This window comes from Thermobia domestica, chromosome 10 (genome assembly GCF_964235325.1).
Source record: "Thermobia domestica chromosome 10, izTheDome1.hap1.1, whole genome shotgun sequence".
Lineage (NCBI taxonomy): Eukaryota > Metazoa > Arthropoda > Insecta > Zygentoma > Lepismatidae > Thermobia > Thermobia domestica.
In genome coordinates, this window is record NC_137463.1 from 29,126,080 (window position 1) to 29,152,661 (window position 26,582).

Consider the following 26,582-nt stretch of genomic DNA (forward strand, 5'->3'; position numbering starts at 1 on the left):
AACATCAGCTTACAGTTAGTGTAATTTAGAAAGAAAACACTCAATTTGAACATTTAAAGAAAAATTGTACATACTTTCAAAAGTTAATATTATCAAACTGCAACTGTTCTCAATCTGTAAATGTTATAATGATGTTAGTACAGAAATATGATTATGCTGAAATGTCAAAAGAATTGACCACAAAGTTTTTAAACGTGAGAAAGAAAGAAGTTAGCATTGAAACCATTTGCAACTAAGCTCAACACGAGCAAGTCAGTTTAATTACTCAAGAGCATGTATCAGTTACATTCTTTCATTTCTAAAAGAGTTCAGTAAAAGTTTTTAATAGAGGGAACTTACCGCAGCCACAGGTATAAGAATTTCAACAAATAGACCGGCGAGAGCGTGTTTAATGTCTTTGTCTTTCACTTCTAAAAAATATTGAGCACATTCTTGCATAAACTGGAAGGAAGCCTCAAATTCTTCAATTGGAACCATCTGAAACGAAAAGGAACAATATCACTATTTATAGAACTATCTTTCCACACACACACAAAAAGTCACAATATACGTATACGTCAAGTTTTCTTCACGATTTCCTACAATTTTTAAGGAGTCTGATTTACTAAAACTTCTTTATAGATTTATCCTGTCTGTGTATCCATCGTCCGGGAGGCAAACAATTTAAAGAACAACATTAATGAAAGGAGGAAACAACCAATTTGAACTTATTTTTTACACACCAAATCCTCTGTAGAGGCAAATTCAAGAAACACAAGGAGTGAGAAAGTGCATGACTGGATCTGGACTCGAACCCGAAATCTTCAGCATACCGTGCCAAGGCTTTGAGCACTACGCTACCCAGTCCGTTGGCAGAGCGTATAGCTGTTCTGGAAGCGGCCTGGGTACCGTACTGGTTAACGCATCGGCAGGGTACGTCGAAGATCCCGGATTCGAGTCCCGGCTCAGATATGGATTTTTTCACTCTTTGTATATTATTGAATTCGCATCTACAGAGGATTTGGTATGCAAAAATAAGTTTAAATCTGTTGTTTACTCCTTTCACTAATATAATGATAATACAACCGTTAACGGTTTTCTGAACATAGGCACTGGATTTGTCCAAGCACAACAGCTAGGTTGTTAGTACAAGCCACGTGGTCTGAGTAGAAGAGACTCGAAGAGTGGAAGAGAGGACGGTTGTTCTGGGAGCAGACTGGGTAGCGTAGTGGTTAAAGCATCGGCACGGAACGCCGAAGATCCCGGGTTCGAGTCCCGGTTTAGTCATTCACTTTTTCACTTTTTGTATATTAATCTAAAGAACTACTTGATCAATCACAACCAAATTTATTCAGGATGTAAAGGGTCAAAAATTAGGAACAGATTTCGTTGTTAAAGGTGATATTCAAATCGGAAGTGCTAAAAAAATAAACCATGTCCGGTTTTTATGTTGATCACTTAGAACAAAATTAATAATAGATAGAAACAAGCTGTTTTCTGCATTCGATGAAGATCCCAAGGATACATTTTGTCTCCATCCTCAACTAATTGCAAAAACCGGAAGTAATAGAAATTCACTACAACTTTTGATTTCAATATTAATATACACAGAGTAAAAAAGAGACTGTGAACAGTGTTTTGGAATCCATTAAGCGTTCTAAGAATAGATATTAACTTCTCTCCTAACCTCCTAGAAATCAGCCACTTCGTTTTAACATTGGGGTCGCCATAAAACAAAAACCATAATAGATAGCGAGAAGCCGTTTTCTCTAATTAATTAAACGTCTCAAGGATATATTCCATCTCTACTCTAATCTCTCCACTAAAACCGGAAGTGACAGAAATCAAGCAACGGTAATAGATAGAGAGAAACTGGTTTACGCAATCAGTTAAGCGTTCAAGGAATATATTCCACCTCCACTCTAATCTCTCTCTTACAACCGGAAGAGGAAGAAAATACAGCACTTCTGGTTTTAACGGCGGTCGTTATGGAGTGAAAACGGAAACAGATAGAGAGAAGCTGTTTTAAGCAATCAGTTAAGCGTTCTCCGCCTCCACTCTAATCTTTCTACTAAAACTGGAAGTGGCAGATATTTACTAGCACTTCCGGTTTCAATATTAACTAAGAAAATATCACATCATACTAACCAAAAAATGAAATCTTTCCCACGATTATGTCCTTTTGGTTAAGAGAGACGATGATTAACACAAGTGAATGATGACTGAAGAACTGGTGGAATGAAAAAATGTCAGGAAATGGGAGTACTCTGATAAAACTCACGGACACGATGTCGTCCACCACAAACTTACTTGGCCGGGTTACACTCTTCTGGTATATGAGATTTATTTGGACGTCTCCTCAAGTATGTTCATTACGTGTTTGTACATACTCAGAGAAATCATTCATTTCTCCATTAAATTTTACTTTTTTTCTCTCCATATAGAACTAGCTTTTAAAAAAACTATTTAATATTTCATAACTACTTTATGCTTTTAACACGTTGACTGCCATGTGCATCACCGGTGATTCACAGTGGGTGTACTTTGCGGAGCCACATGCATCATATGTAATTCACAGGCTTTGCATCCTTGTTTCTGAAGCCGTATGAATCACTGATGATGAACAAGCACATAATTTTTAAAAGGCGAAATAAATTTTCCGGTCTCAGAAACATGTTCCACATCCTTGGTTTCAGGCTTCTGATAGTTTCTTCCCAAAAATTATTTGATCATTTTGATACGTATTTTCCTGCAATAAAAATGTCCCTACGATGCACCTTACCCGATTTCGCTCTGGCAGTCAACGTGTAAATCCATATTGTGAACACATTTTTGAAGTTAACATAAAATCGCGATACAAATTTATACTGCATTTATCAAGAAACTTAAAAAAAAAAAAAAAAAAAAAAAAAAAGGAATAGTTTTCTTCAAGGACCTACAAAAAAGAAACAAAATTCCTACACAAAAAGTAACATAAATGAAATAAATAAATAAAGTGTTAACTGATTTCGACCTCTTTATAATGAATGAATATCAAGAAAATCATGAAGTTCAATACTGACTTACCTTAACCCTAAAAAACTTCATCCCCATTAGTAAAGAAATAATGCTTTGTGTTGTATGTGGACTAGGTTCTTTGCTGTGTAGTTCTTTCAGTTCTGCCATGAACCGTTTCCTTACAGACATAAATCGTGATTGTGCTAGAACACCGATCACTTCTGCGTAAAGATCAGCAATGATATGTATATTGGCAGCATTTGGAGCACTTTGGGTACTGGAAGAAACAAGAAGAAAAAAAATAGATCACCTACAAAGTAAAATTTACTGGTTATATCTAGAGACCGGATATTTAGGCATTAAAAATCTAGAAAATAGGTAGGCAAATAGGCACTTAAAATTTAAAAAACGCACTAAAATGTAACTCCACATAATGAAAATAAATACTCAATATAATAAAAAAAAAAAATTCAAGTCTTAGATAATGCTCTAAGAAAGTAGAAACATACCTGTTTGTTATTTTACTCTCTATATAAAAACGAAGTTTGACATGCATTCCATGCATATATTTTTATATTATATATTATTTATATATTATATATTATCAGGGCTTGAAAAATCCACTCGCCTGCTCGCCAGTGGCTAGTAAAGTCTGACCTATGAAAAGCAGTGGCCGCTATGCAGCTGGACATATCTACAAGAAATTCAAGAATAAATAGCAGATGTCACTCTTTTTTTATTTGTAAGAGGCATACCAATAAAGAAAAATGTATTGATATGTTTACTGTGTGCAAAGTGAGTTTTGCTTATTTGTATAAGCATTGTGACTGCAAAATGGTCTGGCTAATACTTGCAAGCAAGATTTTTCAAGCCCTGTATATTATATTATATATATATATATTCCCAATGAAGTATTACTTTGAAGAAAATGCATAGAATAGGCAACATTAGGCACTAAATCAATTATTTAGGCAGTAAGGGGCATCCGAGAAAACACGAAATGTACAGTTTTCACAACGGATGTGAAAAGAGCAGAATATAAACTTTTGTTTTCTTCACTGGCGTTGAATCAGACACTGAAAAAGATTTACAGTGAGAACTTCATTATAAGATTCCCAATTTGCTTCCAATTGTCACATTTTGTTCATCTTCACCTGTGAGTACTTTACAAAGTTAAGACTGCCTACAGGAATTTACTGAAGACTGACGTATACTGGATGATTTGCAGACCATTTCCATCAATGGCCTTTTACTTAAGAACTTTGATCCGAAAACTGCAATCGACAGCTGATACTTCAGTACAGAGAGTAATGATGAGCAAATGCAAGACCAAGACCAAGACCCGGGTGGTCTTGGTCTTGCACATCCATCTTGGTGTTGGTCTTGTTTACAAGAGTCTTGCAAGTCTTGCTTTTAAGAAATCTTACGGTTTTCATAGGTAAATTTTACTCTGGATATAAGGGATATAAACCCTACAATGCTCAATAGTAACGGAAATACAATGTATGTTTTTAAATGTAATATAGTTTACCTTCGTGTAAATATGATGATAGTGTACAACATAGGCGATGATGACCCTTTTTCTCAGTGGGTGCCCATTCTTCACTACTTATAAGACAAATTACAATGTTTCGTAATTTATATTTTTAATAGATCCAACACTCCACTGGTACCCAAACTGCTGGGGAGGCTACTCCTGAGTAGGGCTGTTCCGATAATCGAGTAATCGATAACAATTCGATAAAATTTCAAAACCGTTTCATCGATAAAGAATTTTAATTTTATCGAATTATCGAACTTTCGAGACTCCCGAAATGATCGAGACTCTCGAAATGTTCGAGACTCCCGAAATGTTTGAGACTCTCGAAATGTTCGGGACTCTCGAAGTGTTCGAGGCACTCGAAATGTAAGAAACATTAGACAACTTCGAGACACTCGAACTGTTCGAGAGTCTCGAATTGTTTTAAAGCAGCAAATACAGAATTATATCAATATGATCGCATTTGTCGAGTCGCTTGAATATTTTGAAAAGTTCGGGATTATCGGAGTGTTCGGAAGAAACAATGTATTCGAATTTATCATAGCTGTATATAAATAATATGTATTACATATATGCAGGGTGTTCATTTTAAAACTTCTCTCCTTAGCAATGAAGTGAAAGAATTTTTTTTTCCACGGATCTGTACAAGGTTTAAGCAGTCTGTCAGAAAAGAGATAAAAGGAAGAGAAAATTTGCATCACCTAAATGGAATTTGAATCCAAGACACCATTAGTCTACTAATACGAATATTCACTTTGCCGATTGCGCCGATAACGGGAGAGGCAGAAAAATAATTTTACATATGATTTCGAGGTTTTAATTTAAAGTTCTGTATAGAGACAGCTACTGATATAGGTAGAGGTAAGGAAATTCCATAAGGTTGAAGACTTAAAAAAACTCCCTATCGAAAATTTACTATCCTGCGCTCGGATGCCTTTGAGTATTTGAGATTCTCGTGAAACAAACCTTGAGAATTTTGGGTACAAAGCTCTCTATTACAGGCCGTCCTGTCTGTCTGTTTGTATGTGGCGTCCGACGATAACTTTGGGTTGCCATATTTTGAAATTAGAAGAGCGAGGGATTCTAAACCGTAAGTACTGATGTGAACTTGTGTATTATAAATACTGACGATCCTTATGACAATTTTTTTAGTGATTTCTTTGTTAAGTGACACTTCCAATGTACTTTTCTAACAAAACTAAAGTAAAGCAAATTTAGTTTTTGCCTTTAATGTTTTATTAAGTTCAACAAATGTGAGTCTCGAATTGTAAAGTAAGTATTACAGTAAGATATCTCTAATAAGGATATCAAGTTGTTTTTTTTTTTTTTTTTTTAAAGCAAGCGATATATGGCAGATGCTCATACGGTTTTCTCTCTAAGAAATACAAAATAATTTCTAAACTTTTATTATAAGAAAGCTAAAACATATTTAGGAGTCTTGGTCCATATCTTATAAAATTTCTAATCATTTTCAAAGATTGCTACTTGAAATCATACTAACATACGAAATTACCACAGTTTCACAATATATGAAATACAGTATAAGCATTTTAAAAGAAAAAATACTAATAATGAATCTAATTTAAACAAAATGCTAAGGATACCGTAGTTCAATTTGCAATCATTTCTGAATATATAAAGACTAGTTGAACATATAGGTTACGTAACAACATAGACTTGTTCAGTTGAACTGAACAGAATGTTATCAAAGAAATACGCACCCATGAGATCATATATTAGTATTCATGGGTTGAACCAAAATGTTGTATGATTATGCCAAACGTTTTTACATTTTTCATTCCCTTTAACTGTTATTTAAAAAAATCTCGATTGCATAATGTCTTATCATAAAATTCTACGCATGATACGTCTTTCATATTGTACAAAACCAGTAGTAATAATTTGGCAGTTTCTACATTCATCTTGTTTCTGTCAACTGTCCATTCGCGATTGAGATTGACAAAGAAATCTACCGGTTTACGTTGAATATAACAACACTTTATCAACAAAGTCGTCTTAGATTTTTCTCCAATCCAAAAAAGCGGGTGGTTTTACGTGATTAAGAGATGATTAAGCGGGAGACGAATATAAGACCTGAAAATCTGCTAGTATCCGCTAAAATTAGGTAATATGGCAACCCTATGTCAGGAATCGCCTCCCAAACGTTGGCGGTGCTGTTTTGAAACACTCTGTATAAAATAATGCACCATGTTATTCTGAATTGATGCAAAACTCTTACGTTTTTAAAACCTACATTATTCGTCCAGGAAGCAATCTGCCTCCACCAAACGACGCTTCTGGATCCGTTAGTGTGTGGATTCCTCATAATATATATATAAACCGACTGTATAGAACATATGCTACACTGTATATTCACTGTCGAGGAAATAGATTTATTTCCGTTTTTCATCTTCATTAAACTTAGTGATGATTTCAAGGTTTCTCCCAGGTAGGCTTACCATCATACGTCCTAGATTCAAGCCTGGTCCGGAAAATTGTCTGGGACTAACTAATGCCCGAAATTTTAGGGGAAATGGAAGATCGGGAAATTTCGCTGTGTTTGGTCAAGTGCTTGGCTTGCAATTCTGTCTTGTGCTGATATTTATGAAAGAATCAATAGCGATGACGTTCTTCACAAGAATACTTTACTCAGGAAAATCATTTCGACAATAATATAAAAATATATTTTAAGTATAGAAAATGAGCATAAGCATTATTAGAACTTAAGATTAAACTTTTCTTAACTTCTTAATAAACACACACCATTCTTAAAAACATCCAGAAATTATGATAATCCTGCCCCGGGGATTTTGAATACACGGAGGGTGAAAGTAGCAAAAATTCTGGTAAGCCACAGTGACCATGATCAGAGATATGTTTGCGGGGGAATATTCCTCCTGAACAACCCCCTGAAATCACCACTGATTTAACTAACATTTATTTTACTGAAAGGCTAAAGGAGGAGTTTGCGCCCAAAGCATCGACATATCTGATTGCGGCAATGTGTGAACTAGTGGCCATCAACCCTTTTAAGTTTTTTGGTCGTTTTCGACCGATATTGTAGTGTCTTAAAGATTCGATTAAAAGAGAACTAAGAATGCTATTTAGTTCCGGTTGTTTTTTATTTTCCAAGAGAGGAGGTATTCAAGAAAGCTTTGGAAGGGTCTATACGCTTCCGAGCGTCAGAACGTAGGCGGGTATGACGTCATCAATTTACAAATTCCCTTTTTTCTCCTGAGGTCTAACTTCAACATTTTTGTTAAGCTTTTCTTTAAACCTAGAATCCTAACATTTTCCATGAACAATCAGTGGACCCATTAGTTTTTATGAGATTTTTTTCGGATTTCTTCGTCAACATACGGGGACAAAAGGGGATATTTTTGACCAAAAATCCCACGTTCGCGATTTTTGCTCCGCTTGGCTACATGATAGGGACATTTGAGTGGTACTTTCTGAAAACCTACTCGATTCTGAAGAGAACAACGTATGAATCATCATCCTACGATAATTAGGGACGTGTCAGGAAATTTTTGAAGTTTGTATAGCATCCTTGGGAAATTTCGGAAATATTCGCAGAAGAGGAAAATATTTTTCCCGTCCTTATTATTGAAGATAGGAGATTGGTATTTGGCACAAGTAATTAGTACCATAAGTAATATTTTTAAAGTGATTTCCAGATCTCTATGTTAACGCAGAGCCGCGCCAGAGGGCACCAACACGGGAAAAAGGGATTTTTTCTGCAAGAATCCCTATTTTTCTCACTTGTAACCTCCTAAGGAACGTCCTAGGGACGTGCGGTGATATCATCTACACGCCTACTCTATTCCAAAGAGAACGACGTATGTATCATGATCCTACGATAATTAGGGACATGTCAGGAAATTTTTGAAATTTGTATAGTATCCTTGGAAAATTTCGGAAATATTCGCAGAAGAGGAAAATATCCCCCCCTTAGTATTGAAGATAGGAGATTGGCATTTGGTACAAGTAATTACTATCATAAGTAATATTTCTTAAAGTTATTTCCAGATCTCTATGTTAACCCAGGGCCGCGCCAGTGGGCCCCGAAACGGGGAAAATGGGATTTTTCTGCAAAAATCACTATTTTCCTTACTTGTAACCTCCTTAGGAACATGTGGGTCGCGGTGGCTCGGTGGTAGAGCGTTCACCTCTGGTGCTTGGGGTCCCTGGTTCGATCCTAGCCCCCACTAAGTGAACTTTGTGGTGGACAAACACCGTGTGCGTGGTTTTTCTCGGGGTTCTCCCGTTTCCTCCCACTTTCTTCATTCCACCATTTCATTCATTACGCATCATCACCGTCTCCTTTAGCCTAACCGGCATAACCGTGGGACGTAAAACTCAAAGATTTCATTTCATTTTTCCTTAGGAACATCCTAGGGACATGAGGGTAATACAATCTGGACGCCTGCTCTATTCTGAAGAGAATAGCATATGAATCGTGATCCTACGATAATTAGGGACGTGTCAAGAAATTTTTGAAATTTATATAGTATATTTGGAAAATTCTGGAAATATTCCCAAAAGAGGAAAATATTTTTCCCGTCCTTAGTATTGAAGATAGGAGATTGGTATTTGGCACAAGTAATTAGTACACTACATAGTATTTTAGAAAGTGATTTTCAGATCTCTATATTTACCCAGGGCCGCACCAGAGGACCCCAAAACGGGAAAAAAGGGATCTTTCAGCAAAAATCCCTATTTTACTATATTTTTCCCTCCTTAGGGACGTCCGAGGGACATGACGGCAATACAATCTGGACGCACGCTCTATTCTGAAGAGAATGGTGTATGAATCGAAATCCTACGATAATTAAGGATATGTCAAGGAATTTTTGAAATTCATATAGGGTATTCTGGGACATTCTGGGAATATTCGCGAAAGAGGAAAATAATTTTTCTCGTCCTTAGTGTTAAAGATAGGAGATTGGTATTTGGCACAAGCAATTAGTACACCACGTAGTATTTTCGAAAGTGATTTCGGGATCTCTATGTTTACCCAGGGCCGCGCCAGAGGGCTCCAAACCGGGAAAAAGGGATTTTTCAGCAAAAATCAGTATTTTCCTCAATGTTTCCCTCCTTAGGGATGTCCGAGGGACATTCGGGTGTTACCATCTGAAAGGCTACTCCATTCTGAACAAAACGACGTATGAACCATAATTTTACGATCATTAGGGACGTGTCAGAAATTTTTTTAAATTTGTGGGTGCATTTTAGGGAATTTTTGGGTGTTTTTTTGATGCTCTCTCAACATGGGTAAAAAAATTTCCCGCCCTTATTATTCAAGACAGGAAATTCGAATTTGTCACAAGTAATTAGTACACTACGTAGTATTTTCCAAATTTTTGGAGGTTTGTGCGCAGACCCGGTAGAGCCTTAGGGGGCCCCAAACTTTGAAGAAGTTTTTTTGGGCAAAAATTCCGATTTTCCCTCAAATAATCTCCTTCTGGTACATCATAGAGACATGCTAATAGTACCGTTTGAAAGGCTGTTCCATTCTGAGACAAACGAGGTATGAACCATGATCCTAGAGTAAATAGGGATGACTGTCGCTGCTTATCTGAGACTCAAGAGAAACGCCGAAAAAGGCAAGAATTTAAAAGGGTTAACAGAAAGCAAACACGACAGAAGATAACACATTTGGCTTAGCTACAATATTTTAGCAACACCGTACGCGATTAATATGGTTGAGGTGTTAGGCGTACACTATATCGTATGAAGAGCAAATTACCCTATTTGTAGGTTTAAGACCGTATGTCTGACAGCAAATAACAAACAAGAGATAAAATTCAGGAAGAAATTGAACTTCCTGTGTGTGTGTGTGTGTGTCGGACGAAAAAGCAATCCCTTTCTGTACGCTTTCCTTTCTCCTCACAAGTACAACTTTGCAATAACTTATCAGATGAAAAAAAAAAAAAAGTTGTTTCACTAGTTTGGCTGCAAGAAGGAATCATTGGAGAGGTGAAGAAACCGAATTGCTCATCACTACTTTTGATAAAACCCGAAACTTCGATAATACTCGAAATTTCGATACTACCCGAAACTTCGATAATACCCGAACTTTCGATACTACCCGAAACTTCGATATTACTCGAAATGTCGATAATACCCGAAACTTCGATAATACTCGAAATGTCGATAATACCCGAACTTTCGATAATACCCGAAGCTTCGATAATACTCGAAATTTCGATAATACCCGAAACTTCGATAATACTCGAAATTTCGATAATACCCGAAACTTCGATAATTTCAAATACTCGAACGGTTTCGAGTAACCGATAACAATTTGATAAATTTTTACTCTCGAAGTTCGATAGGTCCTCAGCCTTATCGAACACCCCTACTCCTGAGCACATATTATTGAAATACCATGAATTGCAAAATTACTTTTACGCTCTAAAAGCGTCAGATTTTTTTCTTTTCAACCACGATTAACTAATCTTTGAATTAAACAAACTTCCGATTGCATATTGAGATTTGTTTTACTGATTCCAATATGTACTCTAGAGGCAGAAACAAGGACATTACGCAAAAACTATAAAAAAAATGGAGGCTTTCGAAAGTGGGAACGGAGAAAAAAGGAGAAAATTAGCTGGATTAAACGAAAAACGAATAGGAAGGTGTTAGGAATAGTAGCAGTAGAGGAGAAAAGAAGAAATTTAGATGTAATCAAGAGGAGGAAGAGGAGCTGGTTCGAACATTGGCTGAGAAGGAACTGTATTATGAAGAACGTGCTAGAGGGTATGGCGGAAAGAAAGAGAGGGAGACTGTAGTTGAGGAAAGGTATTAAAACAGAAAATTGGTACGTCAAGACGAAGAGATTAGCTGAGGATCACCGTACATCGAAGCTTCTCAGTTGCAACAAGTGACCTGCCAATAATGGCAGAATAGCTATGATGATGATGATATGTTTAGCAATATTGGTCAAAAAAGAGAGAATAAAATAATAACTTTATAATTTTATAATTCTAAATTTTTAATATTTTAGAATAACTTGAGTGAAAACTAAAACCGACTCAACTGTCTACGTCTTTTGTGTAAACTCAATTTATATAAATATTTTGATCTATATTAGAAATACAAAATAATGGCATCAAACTCCGTGTTATTTGAAATAACTGTACAAAATCACTCTCACTTGTGAATATGGATTATTTATTGTTGTATAATGTTATATCACTTAATCCTCGATGTACCGTATACCTAAGGAGGCTAAAAGTTATATTGATAAACAATTATTCAACGTATCCCTCCACGAAATCAAACTTGCGGTCACATGCACTAAGTTTTAGTCAGTGCCATGAAAATATTATTTCGATATTAATTTTATGAGCACACATTAAAAATTTTCAACGGATTTTTAAGCCTCGGAGCCAAGGCCATATCCATATAGTCGTTACCTACGGTGTACAGAATTACCGATGTTCAATACTAAATTTCTCTTTAGTTTTGGAAGGGGGCCGCGGTGGCTCAGTGGTAGAGCGTTCACCTCTGGTGCTAGGGGTCCCGGGTTCGATCCCAGCCCCCACCAAGTGAACTTTGTGGTGGACAAACACCGTGTACGTGGAATTCCTCGGGTTCTCCCGTTTCCTCCCACTTTCTTCATTCCACCATTTCATTCATTACTCATCATCACCGTCTCCTTTAGCCTCACCGGCATAACCGTGGGACGTAAAACTCAAAGATTTCATTTCAATTTTTTTAGTTTTGGAAGAACACCATCAATATGTTTTAAAATGAAATTAAATATTTAGTTTAACATCCCACGATTATGCATCGAGGCTAAAGGAGACGGTGATGATGGGAAATCAATGAAATGGTGGAATGAAGGAAGTTGGAGGGAACGGAAAAACCCCGAAAGAAAACACGCACACGGTGTTTGTCCACCAAAAAATCTAACATGGTGCAAGCTGGGATCGAACCAGGAACTCCATACACCAGAGGTCAACGCTCTTAAGTAAAAGGCCATTGTGCAAGATTCTTGGTCTTGCACCCCTTGGTCTTGGTCTTGATCTTGCATGCAAGACTCTTGCAGAAACTGCAAGACCAAGACTTGCTCTCATCACTAGTAGAGAGATAGCGTTACACAAACGTGAAGTCTTAAAAGATATGATATTTTGTAACATGTATATGAATTGTCCAATTCAAAATTAATTATTCTGATTCTAATTGTCTGGTTTTGAAATGTTATGCCCTGATGTAATCTTTTTTTTTTTTTTTTTTTTTTTTTTTGTCAAACCAAAGGCCATGGGGGGAGGGGGAAGACCTCTCATAATTTGTATGAGAGATACTGGCGACCATCATTTTGGATTGGCGAGTGCGTCTGACTTTGAAATGTATCAAAAAGGACTTTACAACTTTTAAAACTCATTTTGACTTATTTATTTAGCTTACAGACATGATTTTGGTGTCATTTTTTAGCAAAATATATCGGTTTTATATATATATATATATATATACCTAAAGAGGTTTAATGTGGCCTCCATTAGTGATAAGGCACACATCCCATCTAAAGTCTCCCTTCAGACGTAGAAGGACGACTTGAAGATCTGTTGTCTTACCGAACCTCCAGTTTCAATAAAACACTTATGCCACTGACAAATAGTAGGCCTAATGGAACGATTTTAACATACTTTGTACGAAAATTACATTGCACAATTGTCGTAGACTTGGATTCTTCAAACCAAAACATACAGCTAGCACGCTTAAGACCAGTAAAGGCAGCCATCTTTGCTGCAACTGCCGCTAACGCTTGCGGTACCTTGTTTTTGAACTCAAGTCTACTACTTGAGTCAAAACTTGATATATTTTGCTACAAAATTACACCAAAACCATGTCTGCAACATAAATGAATCAATCAATACGAGTTTTCAAAGAGTTGTAAAGTCTTCTGATACACCCTTTATATATATATATAAATAATTTATTTTAACTTCAAAAATCAACAAAGAAATTCCACTTACCCTTCTCTGTATTTAAAATGCTTAAATGCTAAGTTTTCAATGTGTCCAACCAAATCGTCTTGACCTGGATGGAAAGGAAGCTGCTTCAGTACTTCAATCAACACAAGGCAGAAGATAAATTCCACCGCCAAGTCTCTGCGCTCTTGAAGAGTATCTGCTTCACTCTTCTCCACTGACTCCGTACTACAAAACAAATTATAGAAATACAAATACTAAGAACTCATATAAGGATATTAAAAAAAAAAAAAAAAAAGCCATCAAGCATTTTTAGATGACGCTTAGGTCTCAAAAATAAATTTCAAGCTCCTTTAATTGGCATTAAACTAAGTAGTATCTACAGAACGAAAGATTATTTGCAGTTATAATGTCTGAAAGTGTACTCATATATTGTTTGCATACTATTGCTATGTTACATAATATATATGCATCATCGAAAACCATGAGATAATCAGATAACAGTCATGAATACACACTCTTCTAGTTGAGATGCCATTGCCTATAATTAGATAACAGTCATGAGAACGTTCCATTTGAAACACTTTGTTGATCTAAGGAAGGCAGGGCTGGAATTGCAGCTCCCCCCTTATTTCCAAGGGGTTTCCAGATCATGAGTGGACTCTGCTGGGTTGCGGTCATACCACATGATTCGATATCTTTCGGTGTCAGGACTCTTCCTGACATCAAAAGGGGGAGTGAGTTAGCTTCAAAACGTTCTGAGATGCCGGTAGACTTTCACTCACCAGAAGATGTAAGTGGAAGGTGGGCTTTGGTCTACTGTGTCAATGAACACATTCCATTCACTTCCTTTGGAAGGAATTACTGGTATATTTGAGTCTCAGCAATTTGTAAATTACTGCCAGATTCATTTGCGGGCCAGAATATAGTAATAATGTTCAGTTCTATAAGGTAGGCTATTTAAGAGGCACATCAAAAAAGTAAGTTCCGAAAGTACCCTAAGATGGCATGAGTGTTGTTCCTGTCATGCCATACCGTCTCCCGCCAAGTGCGAGATATGCGCACTAATAAGGTTTCTCCACGCTAAGAAGTTGTCAACGTTAGAAATCCACCACAGTTGTATGAAGAGTATGGACGGAATGTCATGAGTGAAAACATTATGGTCAGAAGATGGTGCGCTCAATTCACAGATAAGGCCGGCCGTATCAGTGTGCACGACGAACACCGTAGCGTTTGGTCACAACTGATTGGAATATCTTTGACCTTCTCCCTACAGCTTCGACGTCGCGCCTAGCGACTTCCATCTGTTTCCCCACCTGAAGCGATTTCTGGCCGTACAATGTTTCATCAGAACAGCTGAGCTACAGACGGTTCGAGTTCTTGGCAGCAGAATTCGTTGACACAGGCACTCAAAAGCTGATGTCGCGTTACGACAAATGCCTCAAAAGGATAAAGCATACATTGAAAAGTATGTTATGTACCACGACAAAAGGATAAGCATACATTGAACAGTATGTTATGTACCACTAACACCACACCAATAAAATAATTTTCTTCTGATGTTCGTATTTCATTTTACAGTCCATTGGAAGTTGCTTACTGGATGCGCCCTAATACCTATATCGCTCAGTTAAAAAAGGAAAATGATCTAAAAGCTGTTTATTTTTGTATGACAACCCACATTCCTTCACTTCTTATAAAAAGACCCCCAATACTCGTAGTTTTCACATGGTGCTGAGACTTTTAAGCAGTTATTTTCAGATTTTGGGAGCTTAATGGTGGTCTTTCAGACACAAGAAAGGCATTACTGAAGTCAGTATTATAATTAAATTATAGCCTGAAGTGTACTTACACCAATAATACTTGCCCTAGGTCTTTTATTATAACCCGGAGCTGAGATTTCGTTTTGTGAGGATACATAAATATGAAGAAAGAAAAAAACTGCTTATGCTTGTAACATAAAACATGATCGGAATTTTTAAGAAGGGCTAAAGAGGGAACAAATGATTGCAGCTTTGATCTTCTATCCTAAAACGGTCCTAATGAAAATATATAAATTTCTAAAACGGTCGACTTAAGATTTGGATTACTCGAACTAACACTTGTATAACGCAGGACCATTGCGACAGCGAATATATTGCAGATAGTGAAATCGTGGCATCAGAACATACGTTCACATAGAAACTTTGTTCAAGGTGTATTCAATTTGAGCTGGAAAGACCTTCAGAAAATAAGATTTTTTTGTAATCCACGACAGTAATATAGATACTATAGAGCAATACCTTAGAAACATGGCTAATAACAACCCTGATTTAATTGGATGCGCAAAAAAGTGTTGGGATAAAAACTGATTATTTATGATGTGGTCAGGAATGCTTTGTAAATACTGTTCGTGTCTGAGCTAGCACACCATAAGATGAAGTAGTAGAGATTAATATTCACAGCTTCATATTTATGTTGAACACAAACTAAATACAACTTTCTTACAAGGCTGTCTATAATCTTTGTTATAAATTAACTAGAAATGTTACAGTTTCGGAAGTATATCACTTCCTTCTTCAGACTACTACTACAACTGAAATCATAAATAATATTACATCATATTATTTATATTATATATATTATTAGAACAAGTAATATTAGAACAAATGATGTAATATTATTTATGATTTCAGTTGGAACAGTAGTCTGAAGAAGGAAGTGATATACAGTACTTCCGAAACTGTAACATTTGTAGTTAATTTATAATAAAGATTATAGACAGCCTTGTAAGAAAGTTGTATTTAGTTTATGTTTAAGATGGACAGAAGGTCTTTTTATCATAATATCCATATTTATGTTGTGTTGAAAATGTATTTGTTAATAGTTTCTAATATACTTGTTTTTTACGTATGTCAGCATCTATTGGAAAACACGTTACATCAAAATATACAATAAATAGTAACGGTATATAAGTAATCTTGGAGTATTGAAATCATATTATATTTACATGTGAAGATAATATTTCGCCTAACCATTGAGACTAACCTATATAATGAAGGTAGGGACCCCATAGTATAGTGGTTATAGCGTTGGTCTCGGGTTAGATTCCCGGCCGGTGTTTCTCAATTTTCGGTGCCTGCCCAGCGTCGTGAGGTAAGCTTGTGAGTCAAGTGATTAAAAGAAGTGATGGCCACGAGGTCTAGAAAGCTCCTGAGACGCCTGTCAGTGAAAGGGCGATGCAGCGCACTGACCACGTGTCCGTCGCTAGGCTGAACGTAGTTCAGCCGATCGCTAATAGATGGCGTTCGACCGGCTCAGGCTCACAAGAGGTTGTTACGTCAAAAGTTATATATATATATATATATATATATATATACAGTATGGCGCTAAATTCATTGTACAAAAGCAGAGGAGTGACTCCTGAAAGTAAAACAAACAAAAAAGTTCCAAAAAACATAGGGCGAAAACCCCATCGTTTGCGTGTTATAGGCTGCCGAAAACCTTAAAAAAAAAAAAAAAAAAATTCTAAAGGTCTATAATTCCAAAACTATGGGACCTACCGTAGTCGGGTCAAGACTTCACTTAGGAACTAGTATGTGCCCTATCCAAAAATGCGTGTTTCAGAATCCTGAGGTGCTTCCACAAAAATTTTTATAGAGGGAGTTTGACTACGGGCCTATAATATAAAATACTCTCCAACTATATCCATGAAAATTGTTGCGTGAGTACCTTAGGATTCTAAAACATGTATTTTTGGGTAGAGCACATACTAGTTCCTCAGTGAAGTCTTGACCCGACTACAGTAGGTCCCATAGTTTTGAAGCTATGAACCTTTAAAATTCATTTTTTCATGTTTTCGGCAGCCTATAATACGTAAACTATGAGGTTTTCGCCCTATATTTATTGGAACTTTTTTTTTTTTTTTTTTTTTTTTTTTACTCTCAGGAATCACTCCTCTACTTATATATATATATGTGTGTGTGTGTATATATATACAGGCCCGTATTCATATATTGTGCGCCCTATGTTCTAAATAATTTGTCGGCCTCCGAAAACGACCAATATTAGAGTTGAATTCATAGCTTTTGGGGTCGCTGAGATAAATAGTGACAGTTTTAATCCAATTCAACTTCAAGGTCATATTCCACTCCCCAGGGAGGGGGATAGATTTTAAATGTAATCGAATATAGTATTGAATTCATAGTTTTCAAGGTCGCTGGGTTTAACGGTATCAGTTTTCATGATGTTTCAAGTTCATCCTTACTCCCTGGGGGGGAGAGATGATGACTTTTTAAAAATAATCAGATAAGCTAGCTAATTAGTAACTACTGTAATTAGAGCGAATAAAACACATTAACATATTTTCTCGCGCTTTCGCAGGACTGCGGGTTGCTAGTTTTAAATATTATATCTACTTTATTGTGAATCTGTAAAAAAAAAAAAAAAAAAATCTAAAATTTTGCCGTCCTGTGCTCGAGCACAGAATAGTACTTACCTAAATATGGGCCTGTATATATATAATGTAGTTATAGCTACTTTATATTCAAATTACAAATTAACATTTTATGAAAACTTTATAAAACATATGGATCATATACTCACAAGGAAAGTACTTGAGCTCGAACGGGTGTATATGCCCAAAAAGCATAACATGTGTCCCGAAAGCAAACACTGATGTCCGTTTTTCTGCAAGATGGTGTAAACGTCCGCAAGAGCAGAGCAAAGTACAGCATGTGCCATAATTCCAGGGCGTTAACTCCCATAGGTCGCGCTTTATCAATCTTTGCTATGGTGTCTTGCTTGATTGTCTTTAACTGTAGCATACGATTTCCTTTGAACGCAGCCGTGTTTTGTCGTTTCTTTGCTACATATTGTAACACGTATTTAATATTGTTCTTTTTTTTTTTTTTTTTTTTTTGTCTTCAGTTGCAGGTATCGTCGCATTTTTTATTTTTATTTTTATTTTTTTATTTTTTTTATTTTTATTTTTATTTTTTTTTTAATATGAGTTGAATCCGCGCACATGATAATCCTCGAATATGTTCTCTAGTGTGATACCAGTAAACTGGGTGATCACATTGTCGACATTACACCTTTTTGGCGGCGGTTCGTATTCACTTTGGCTACTTTCATTGTCCCTTGTAGGTCTTACAGTGTCATTATACGTTCTCACTTCTTCCTCTTGATTCTCTACAAAATCTTCATCACTGCGTTCTAATGTTCGGAGACTTTCGGTTTCTAACTGATTTCCATATTTTTGCATAATTAATTCTTCTAAAAAACATGCAAACGTCTCATCTTCCAGATTAATTCCTTCCTAATGACGTACCTTTCATCGCACTTTCTCTCCAACCAATCGCACTACATTCATTGGATTGATCACCACTCTCCGCGCCACTTGACGTCTCACTACACATTCAACTTTTCCTCATGCGAAGAACTGGCATTTGCAGCTTTATTGTTGGAAGTAGTGTAGCGGTAGACATGAGGTGTGCTCTCTCTGTCCCTGTGTAGCGCCATCTATTGACGCAAATTTGCACCATCTTGCAGACAAACTGACATCACCTATCGCTTTATGGGTACTAACACTCTTATTTCTATGCGTATTTTTTCGGTCGAGATCATGTACTTTCCTTGACAGACAAATATGCACAAATATGAATGCATGTGTAATGTTAGCACTCCTGAAGCAAATAGTAATGTCCGTTTTTCTGCAATCTGGTGTAAACGTCCGCAAGAGCATACCATGCTGACAGGGCGTCTATAAATTCTGACCCCGGGCTATTTTTGCGGAAACGTTTGAGTGGATGGAAACATCGGCGCACACGTATTTCATTATTTTTGAGGGAAAAACATGTTTAATGAAAACGCATTGCCTCAGGGGCTCCCGTAGTGTCCCAGACAGGGCCCACCTCACAATTTTCAAATGGTAAGGTGGGTGAAGTAGTATATCGTTTGAAAAGTATTGTGAAAAGAAACAATCTGCAACAAGTCCCAAGTCTGTATGCGCACCCTAGGCAAAATGGTGGTCATAGACTCTTTCATGACAACTGTGTTGACATTTTGACTATCTACCATTATGTACACGGTGAGCGTAAAGACTCGGGACTTGTTTCATCTTGTCTTTTTCTACAACACCTTTCCAATGATATACTACTTGACCCCCCCTTTACCATTTGAAAATTTTGGTTGGCCCCTGTCTGAGACCCTTCGGGTGACCCTAGGACACAATTTTTTTTCATTCAAAATATGTGCCTCTAAAAATAATGGGATACGTGTTCGCCTATTTTTCCATTCACCCAACCTTTTTCTGCAGAAAATGTCTCGGAGTCAGACAGTATAGACGCCCTGTAATTATGGCACGTGCTCTCCTTTGCCCTGCTCTTGCGTCTTGCAGAAAAACGGACATCACTGTTTGCTTCCGGGGTCCTAACATTACACATGCTTTCCTTTTTATGAGTATGCACCCGTTCGAGCCCAAGTACTTTCCCTGTCAGTAGAATATATAAACATCCCTTTAAAAATACAGTAAATTATAAGCGCAATAAGACCCAGAAGCACTTTTTTTGTGTGTGTCTGGTGGTAATAAACCTTCATGTTTTTAAAGACATGGAAGGAGTTAGTTGCTATTTTGTAAGGAAGAATGTTCCAAGATGTATTAAGGAATACTAAAATGGTTTTAACGTTGTTTACTGCTCGAAGAAACTAGCCAGTTTGCTTACGAATACAGTGTATTGCTACAAGTATAAAATTATAATTTTGAGAAACAAATATTGAGTTGCTTCCTTTTCAAAGATCAAAATATACCTTTTTCCTTTCTGATCCACCTTCTTTAGTTCCATTGAACTTCCCTCGCCAATCTGCCTGTCGTACCACGCAAAGAGAGCTCGCAGAATTGAAGGAAGACAATGTTCTGCTACCGAACCAAAAGCGCTCAACAGTTGGTCAAACTGTGGATCTTCTCCTCGTTGTAAAGACTTCGACAAAGGCTTCTCCTAGAAAAGATCGAACATGTTTCAGTGGTATCTCAACATACTAAAGGTAATACAAATGAATGTTTAAAAGAAGTAATCTGCAAATATTATTTACCTGTAACACCATACTTTGTTTCAACAAATATTACTATAATAAAGTACACTATCAGCACTTACGTTTTATATACATTTCCATAACAACCACACTTAGATAACCTATTTGGAAATGATACACACATAGCAACACAATACGTTCACAGAAGATAAGGATCTCATGGAACAACTATGGGTGAAATATGATCAAAAATCGCACACATCTCAATTTCTGAATTATGATATCCCAAACCGCTAGACTGGACTTGGTATTTCAAGGTCATCTGATCCCATTATTAGGACTACCAAAAGCTTCTGATCTTGCCACACTGGGCAATTATTTGCAGAAAATGTTCAATGCATAAATATCTTTGCGTCACAATATCACAAACAAACAATTGCATGATAATGTATAAACTGCTTTCTGTCTTTACACCAAGAACACTATGTTTTGCCACGAATGACACGAAGACAGCTTGGAACTGTGTTAAGCAGCCTTCTGCTATTATAATAGGAGCACACTGTTCGACGTCACGAAGAACGTGTTGGTGCTCTAAAACTGTGTGCACGGCATTCCGCTATAACACCAGAAACTTTGTGTTCTATATCACGAAGGACGTAAAAGTGACTTGGGACTGTGTTAAGAAGCCTTCCACTAGTACATCAGAAACACTGTTCTACGTCATGAAGGACGTGTAAATGCCTTAATACTGCGTAAACGACCTTCCATTACGATACCAGAAACATTGTGTTCTGTCATAAAGAATGTGAAGGCGATTTTATAATGTGTTAAGTAGCTTTCCGCTAGTACACCAGAAACGCTCTGCTCTACGTCACAAAGGACATGAAGACACCCTAATACTGTGTAAATGGCCTTCCGTTATCACACCAGAAACATTCCGTTCTGTAACGAAGGACTTGAAGACAACTTGATACTGTGTTCAGCAGCTGTTCGCTAGCACACTAGGAAGCTCTGTTCTATATCACACAGAAAATTTAAGTGTCTTAATTCTGTGTGAGCGACCTTCCGTTATCACATCAGAAGCAACGAAGGAAGTGAAAGAATCGTCCCTTAAGTACGGGACACAATGGTGTATATATACTGACCTATTATGTTAATAATTGTCAGCCTTCCCACCCAACCTATATATAAATTTTCAAACTTTTTCTTAGATTGTGTACACTTTCCCAGGAAATCAGGGAAGTCCGATTTAAATAGGTAGTTCAATATAATAAAGATATTTTTATTTTGTCAAATTTCCAAAATTACACATGAAATTTATGACTAGAGCTAGGAATTTTAGGTGTTCCACCTTATTTTTTTTCCGATCAAAATGTCCAAATTACTTTCTTGCAAAATAAATAAATAAATAAATAAATAAATAAAAATAAAAATAAACTAACATTCCTCACTGTGTTCTGGTTACCCCCTTTTCAATGCAAGCACATTTTTGCATCTTTTCTCAATATCATCAGCTTTTTGCACTTTTTTATTTATTTTTTTATTTTTTTTTTTATTTTTTCACCTTTGGCGTATTTTATTCCTACAATAATTAAGCAAGAAATACCGAACATATGCAGCTTCATATTACTTTTAGGGATGGCCACATTTTTTCGAAAACGGTCATACCTAATTACTTTAGGTTCAGCGCAGTCTCGTTTGGCGAAAACAATTGAACAAGAAGAAAAGTATGATGACATCCTCCTTTAAGTGTAGATCACGATCGTACATACATTGGCCTATTAGATTAATAATCACATCAAACTGACCAATCATGGCTATCACCAATCGATATTATTGGATGCCTTTCTACATGCAAATATTTACTTAGTGACGGAGATGCAGCCTCATTGAAAGATATATAACAGTTCTAACAGTTTTTTTTATATAACTTTAATCATATTCTGTTCTGAAATTTGTTCTAGACAGACTTTTTACTATATGAGCGACTTTCGTGCCCTAGTTGTAGTACTGTTTTCATGAATATTTACATTGAAATTTGCTTTTTATTTTGACCAAGATCTTGCGCTTTTTTTTAAATGTTACACCTAAAATTCCTAGCTCTATTTATGACATATATGATTTAGCGGCGGAAAAAAATTAGAACAAAAAGTAACCGACAACTGTAGAACATATCTCTTTTCAACTGAGTTCCTTATTTTTATTTATTATTATTATTATTATTATTAATACAAAGCGCGCTCAGTAGTTCAACATTCGATACTTCAACAAGCCCAGTAGTTCAACACTTTTGAGTATTTTCCTGGTGCGCAGGGCCCGCTCTACAGTCCAACAGTTTTGCAGCCACCATGTTCCGTAGTTCAACATTTGGCAAAACGGCTAGCACATTGCTCTGTACTTCAACAGTTTTGAGGTTCGGTCAACCAGTAGTCCAACGCACTGTTGACAAACAGACCTGACAGAAGGCGCTACCGCTGAATTGTACTGTAGATGTAAACAAGTCTCCCTCTCTTCTCCCCTCTGTTTCACCACCGAGCCGGACGACGCGACGCAAGCGAGCAATTTAAAGCGTGCATTGTTGAATTTCTTTGGTTCAACTGTACTGTATATGATTTTGATAGAAAAATGTGATTCTAAATTTGATTTAAATTTTTACCAGTAAATGCGTTTTTTAAGTACAGTACATACAGTAATGTCGTTTTGTTACGGATTTACACTCAATCTAACCATTCCCACATTTTTTTTTCAAATATATCCAGTAGTTCAACACCTTGCTAGTCCCATAGGTGTTAAAACTACCGAGCGCGCCCTGTATTGTATCACGAATTTTCCCTGAGATTATAACTTACGAGGGGCTATGGAATTCCAGAGGTCTTTTACATTTGGACGATATGTGCTCAAAGCATTAGTCCCATCGTCGCTGTTTTTGGCTATTTGAACTACAATTTAATACATATTAATTCAAGTTACTTTCCTATTGTTTGACAATGTTGGGTCAATACCAAACACTCTAAGGACTGGAAACACACGCTAACTATTTGACTACAAAAGAATATAATCTTATGCTTTTTTTTTTTTTTTTTTTTTAATTAATGAAATTTGACCTACCTGCGATTCTGACATAACAGCTTCAATTTTCTTTTCTGCCTGCACCGTGAACTCTGCAAATAATGTTCTCATCACAAATTCTCCTGGTCGAATGTCCATGTCGATATTCACGCACGGCGGGAACAGAAACCTCTCTTTGTGTGCTCCCCACGGGAGAACTGTCCCTACTGGAGCACTTCCTCCTTTCGTCTGAGAATCTGGGAAGAATATAATACGTTAAATTATTATTTTTCATCTTTACTGAAACTTTTACAATCATGTAATAATAATGACCAGTTTGTGGTTTCAACGTATTCCAATTAGGTTAGACAAGAAAGAGGCCTATTTCGAAATTAGTTGAGTACATCAGTTCGATGTATTAGGTTGTCCATGACATGCTAGTTAAACATCGGTAAGCATTTATATATACAAGGGAAGTTCAGCAATTATTGTCCCTTACATAGAAGGCATTATCCGAAATAGATGAAAGCATAATGCATCCTTTGAATGTTTAGAGACAAAGTTTCAGGCATGTCGGGTGTATATTGTTAAGGTTGTTCTTTGTTTTTCAGATCAAGGTGAGCGATGACAGAAAATGGACAAATCTGAACAAAGAGCCGTCATTAAGTACCTCCAGAAGAAGGGATTAACACCCAAGGAGACTCATGAAGACATGATGAATGTATTAGATTATAGCGCCCCTACATACCATATCATCAAGAACCGGTCACGTGACTTTAGGTGTGGCAGGGAAAGCTGTGAACATGCATCAGGTGCAGGACCGCCCGTAATGGTATGCACACCAGAAAAGATTAACATGGTTCACGCCATGATAATGGCTGCCATACTCGATTCAATACACACAATTTTACACCAATGCTTGGAGGTGCACAAGGTATCAGCCCGATGAATGTTAACCACCACGAATGTTAACCATTGATCAAAAGCGTTGAACGAGTCCGTTGTTCAGAGACGAATTTGGCCTTGTTTAAGAAACACCCACGTAACTCTTGCTAGATGTGTGACCCTAGATGAAACCTGGGTACATCATTACGATTAAGAATCCAAGCAACAGAGGTGGCACCATGATTCTCCGCCTCATAAGAAATTCAAGACAATGCCATTAGCTGGGAGATAGTAAGGGCGTACTGTTCATTGACTATCTCCAGAGCAAAAAGACAATTACAGGTGACTATTATTCACAATTGATTCCAAAATTTAAGGAGGTAATAAAGGAGAAACGCAGACAGATGCTATACAGGAAAGTACTGCTGCTGCAGGACAATGCTCCTGCTCACATAAGCCACCTTACTACCGCCGCTATTGCTGATGTCGAATTTGAAATACTTAATTAAGCACCTCCCTACTCTTCAGATCTTGTCCCAAGTGACTTTCACTTATTCGCCACGCTTAAGCAGCATCTTCGAAGGACAAAATTTGACAATGATGAGCATGTTATGAAGGCTGTCAAAAATGGCTTCCAGCACGCCATCAAGTTTTTTGAAACTAGTATTCGTGCTCTAGAACATAGGTGGGAGAAGTGCATTACAGTGAGGGGTGACTATGTAGAAAAATGCCAGATCTTCTATATCAGGGACAATAATTGTTGAACACCCCTCGTATATATACGAGTAAATCCACTGATTGACTCATCAACAGATCCCAGAAACTAGTAGGAATAGAACCTTAATTTCTTTTTGGAAATGTTCCTTTTGCACTCTATGGGTAGATAAGATGGGATTTCGAGAAATACGAATTCTAAAAGGGAATATGGGACCTGCATTTTTATATGTGTGTGTGTTGTTCGCCAGATTTACGAAATTACTAGACGCAGAAATTTGAAATTTTGTATAAATGTTCTCCTTACACCTTAGGCTGCAAATAAGGTGAGGTTTGGGAATTGACTATCTTAAGAAGGGATGAGAGGGCAAAATAATTTATTTTGGAGTTCGCCAGATCTCCGAAATCATTAGACGTAAAACATTGAATATTTATATTAATTTTCTCCTGAAGTATACATATACACGACGTTATAAGGATTTTTTTTTTTTTTTTTTTTTTGCCTTAGATACGCATTGCAATGCATTGTACAGTATGGTGTAATAATAACGCATACACTCTTCTAAATCGTAATTCTATGTGTTACATTTACTATTTTTGCTGAAAAATCATCATGAAATAGACATGTTTTCATTAAATGTAAGTAATGTAATCCAATATGTTGGGCGTAACTCCGTGCAGTGGCACACGCAAATTTTCATCAAGGAGAAGGGATGTTCAAGCACTAATCTCATTCTTTCAGGACAAGTATGATTTTTGTATTTTGTATCTTAATACAGTATAGTGAATGCTTGTTTTCCCATAATATCTTGCTGAACGGGAGTTAAACTTTCTTTTATACGCCACTGAGTCTGTGTATTTCCTACAGTCAACGATAAATGAAATTATCTTTAAATATTTCCATATGATAATCCATATCTAAAAAAATAAAAATTTAAAAAAAAATGACCTTTTGGCTGATCAAAAGAGATAGTTGTGCTACTGACTGTGCAGCCTATTTGGAACTCTGCCCCACACACATCGAGCCCAGGGAGGAAGCAGTAGTAATCCATTTTGTAAGGGAAAGCTTGAGTTTCATTCTTGCTTTTTAATTAAAATTTATCAGGTTTAACTTGCAATTCTACGTTCTAAATATAAGAACTTCGAATTTTTGGGTCACTCTGTCTTTAGACATGCATTGTTATGTATTTATCATTCTAATATTAGAGCTTTGCATTACTCGATTTCGAACAACACAGACTTTTATTATTACACATATTTACGAACTGGTAATAATTTGTCAATTTAAATTTTTAAAGATAACCAAACAAAAGCTGTAAATAGCGCGTATAGACGTACAGATGGAAATATTATACAACGCGAGTCGAGTATTGGCTTATCATATGAAGATAACTATAATTGAAGAATAGGGGAACGGTGGCTCAGTGGTAGAGTGCTCACCTCTGGTGAGACAGGTCACTGATTCAATC

General features: G+C 36.6%; 1 protein-coding gene across 1 annotated transcript in view; it reads right to left on the minus strand.

Annotated features, from left to right (window-relative positions):
* fry (microtubule binding protein furry) overlaps positions 1–26,582 on the minus strand; it is a 1,411,512-nt gene that overhangs the window by 1,330,661 nt on the left and 54,269 nt on the right. Inside the window, exons 5-9 of the mRNA XM_081727912.1 lie at positions 23,575–23,771; positions 20,245–20,432; positions 13,501–13,683; positions 3,046–3,253; positions 340–477 (exon numbers count right to left, since the gene is read on the minus strand). Of these exons, the coding sequence (XP_081584038.1) occupies positions 340–477; positions 3,046–3,253; positions 13,501–13,683; positions 20,245–20,432; positions 23,575–23,771 (914 nt within the window). The remainder of the gene's footprint in view (positions 1–339; positions 478–3,045; positions 3,254–13,500; positions 13,684–20,244; positions 20,433–23,574; positions 23,772–26,582) is intronic.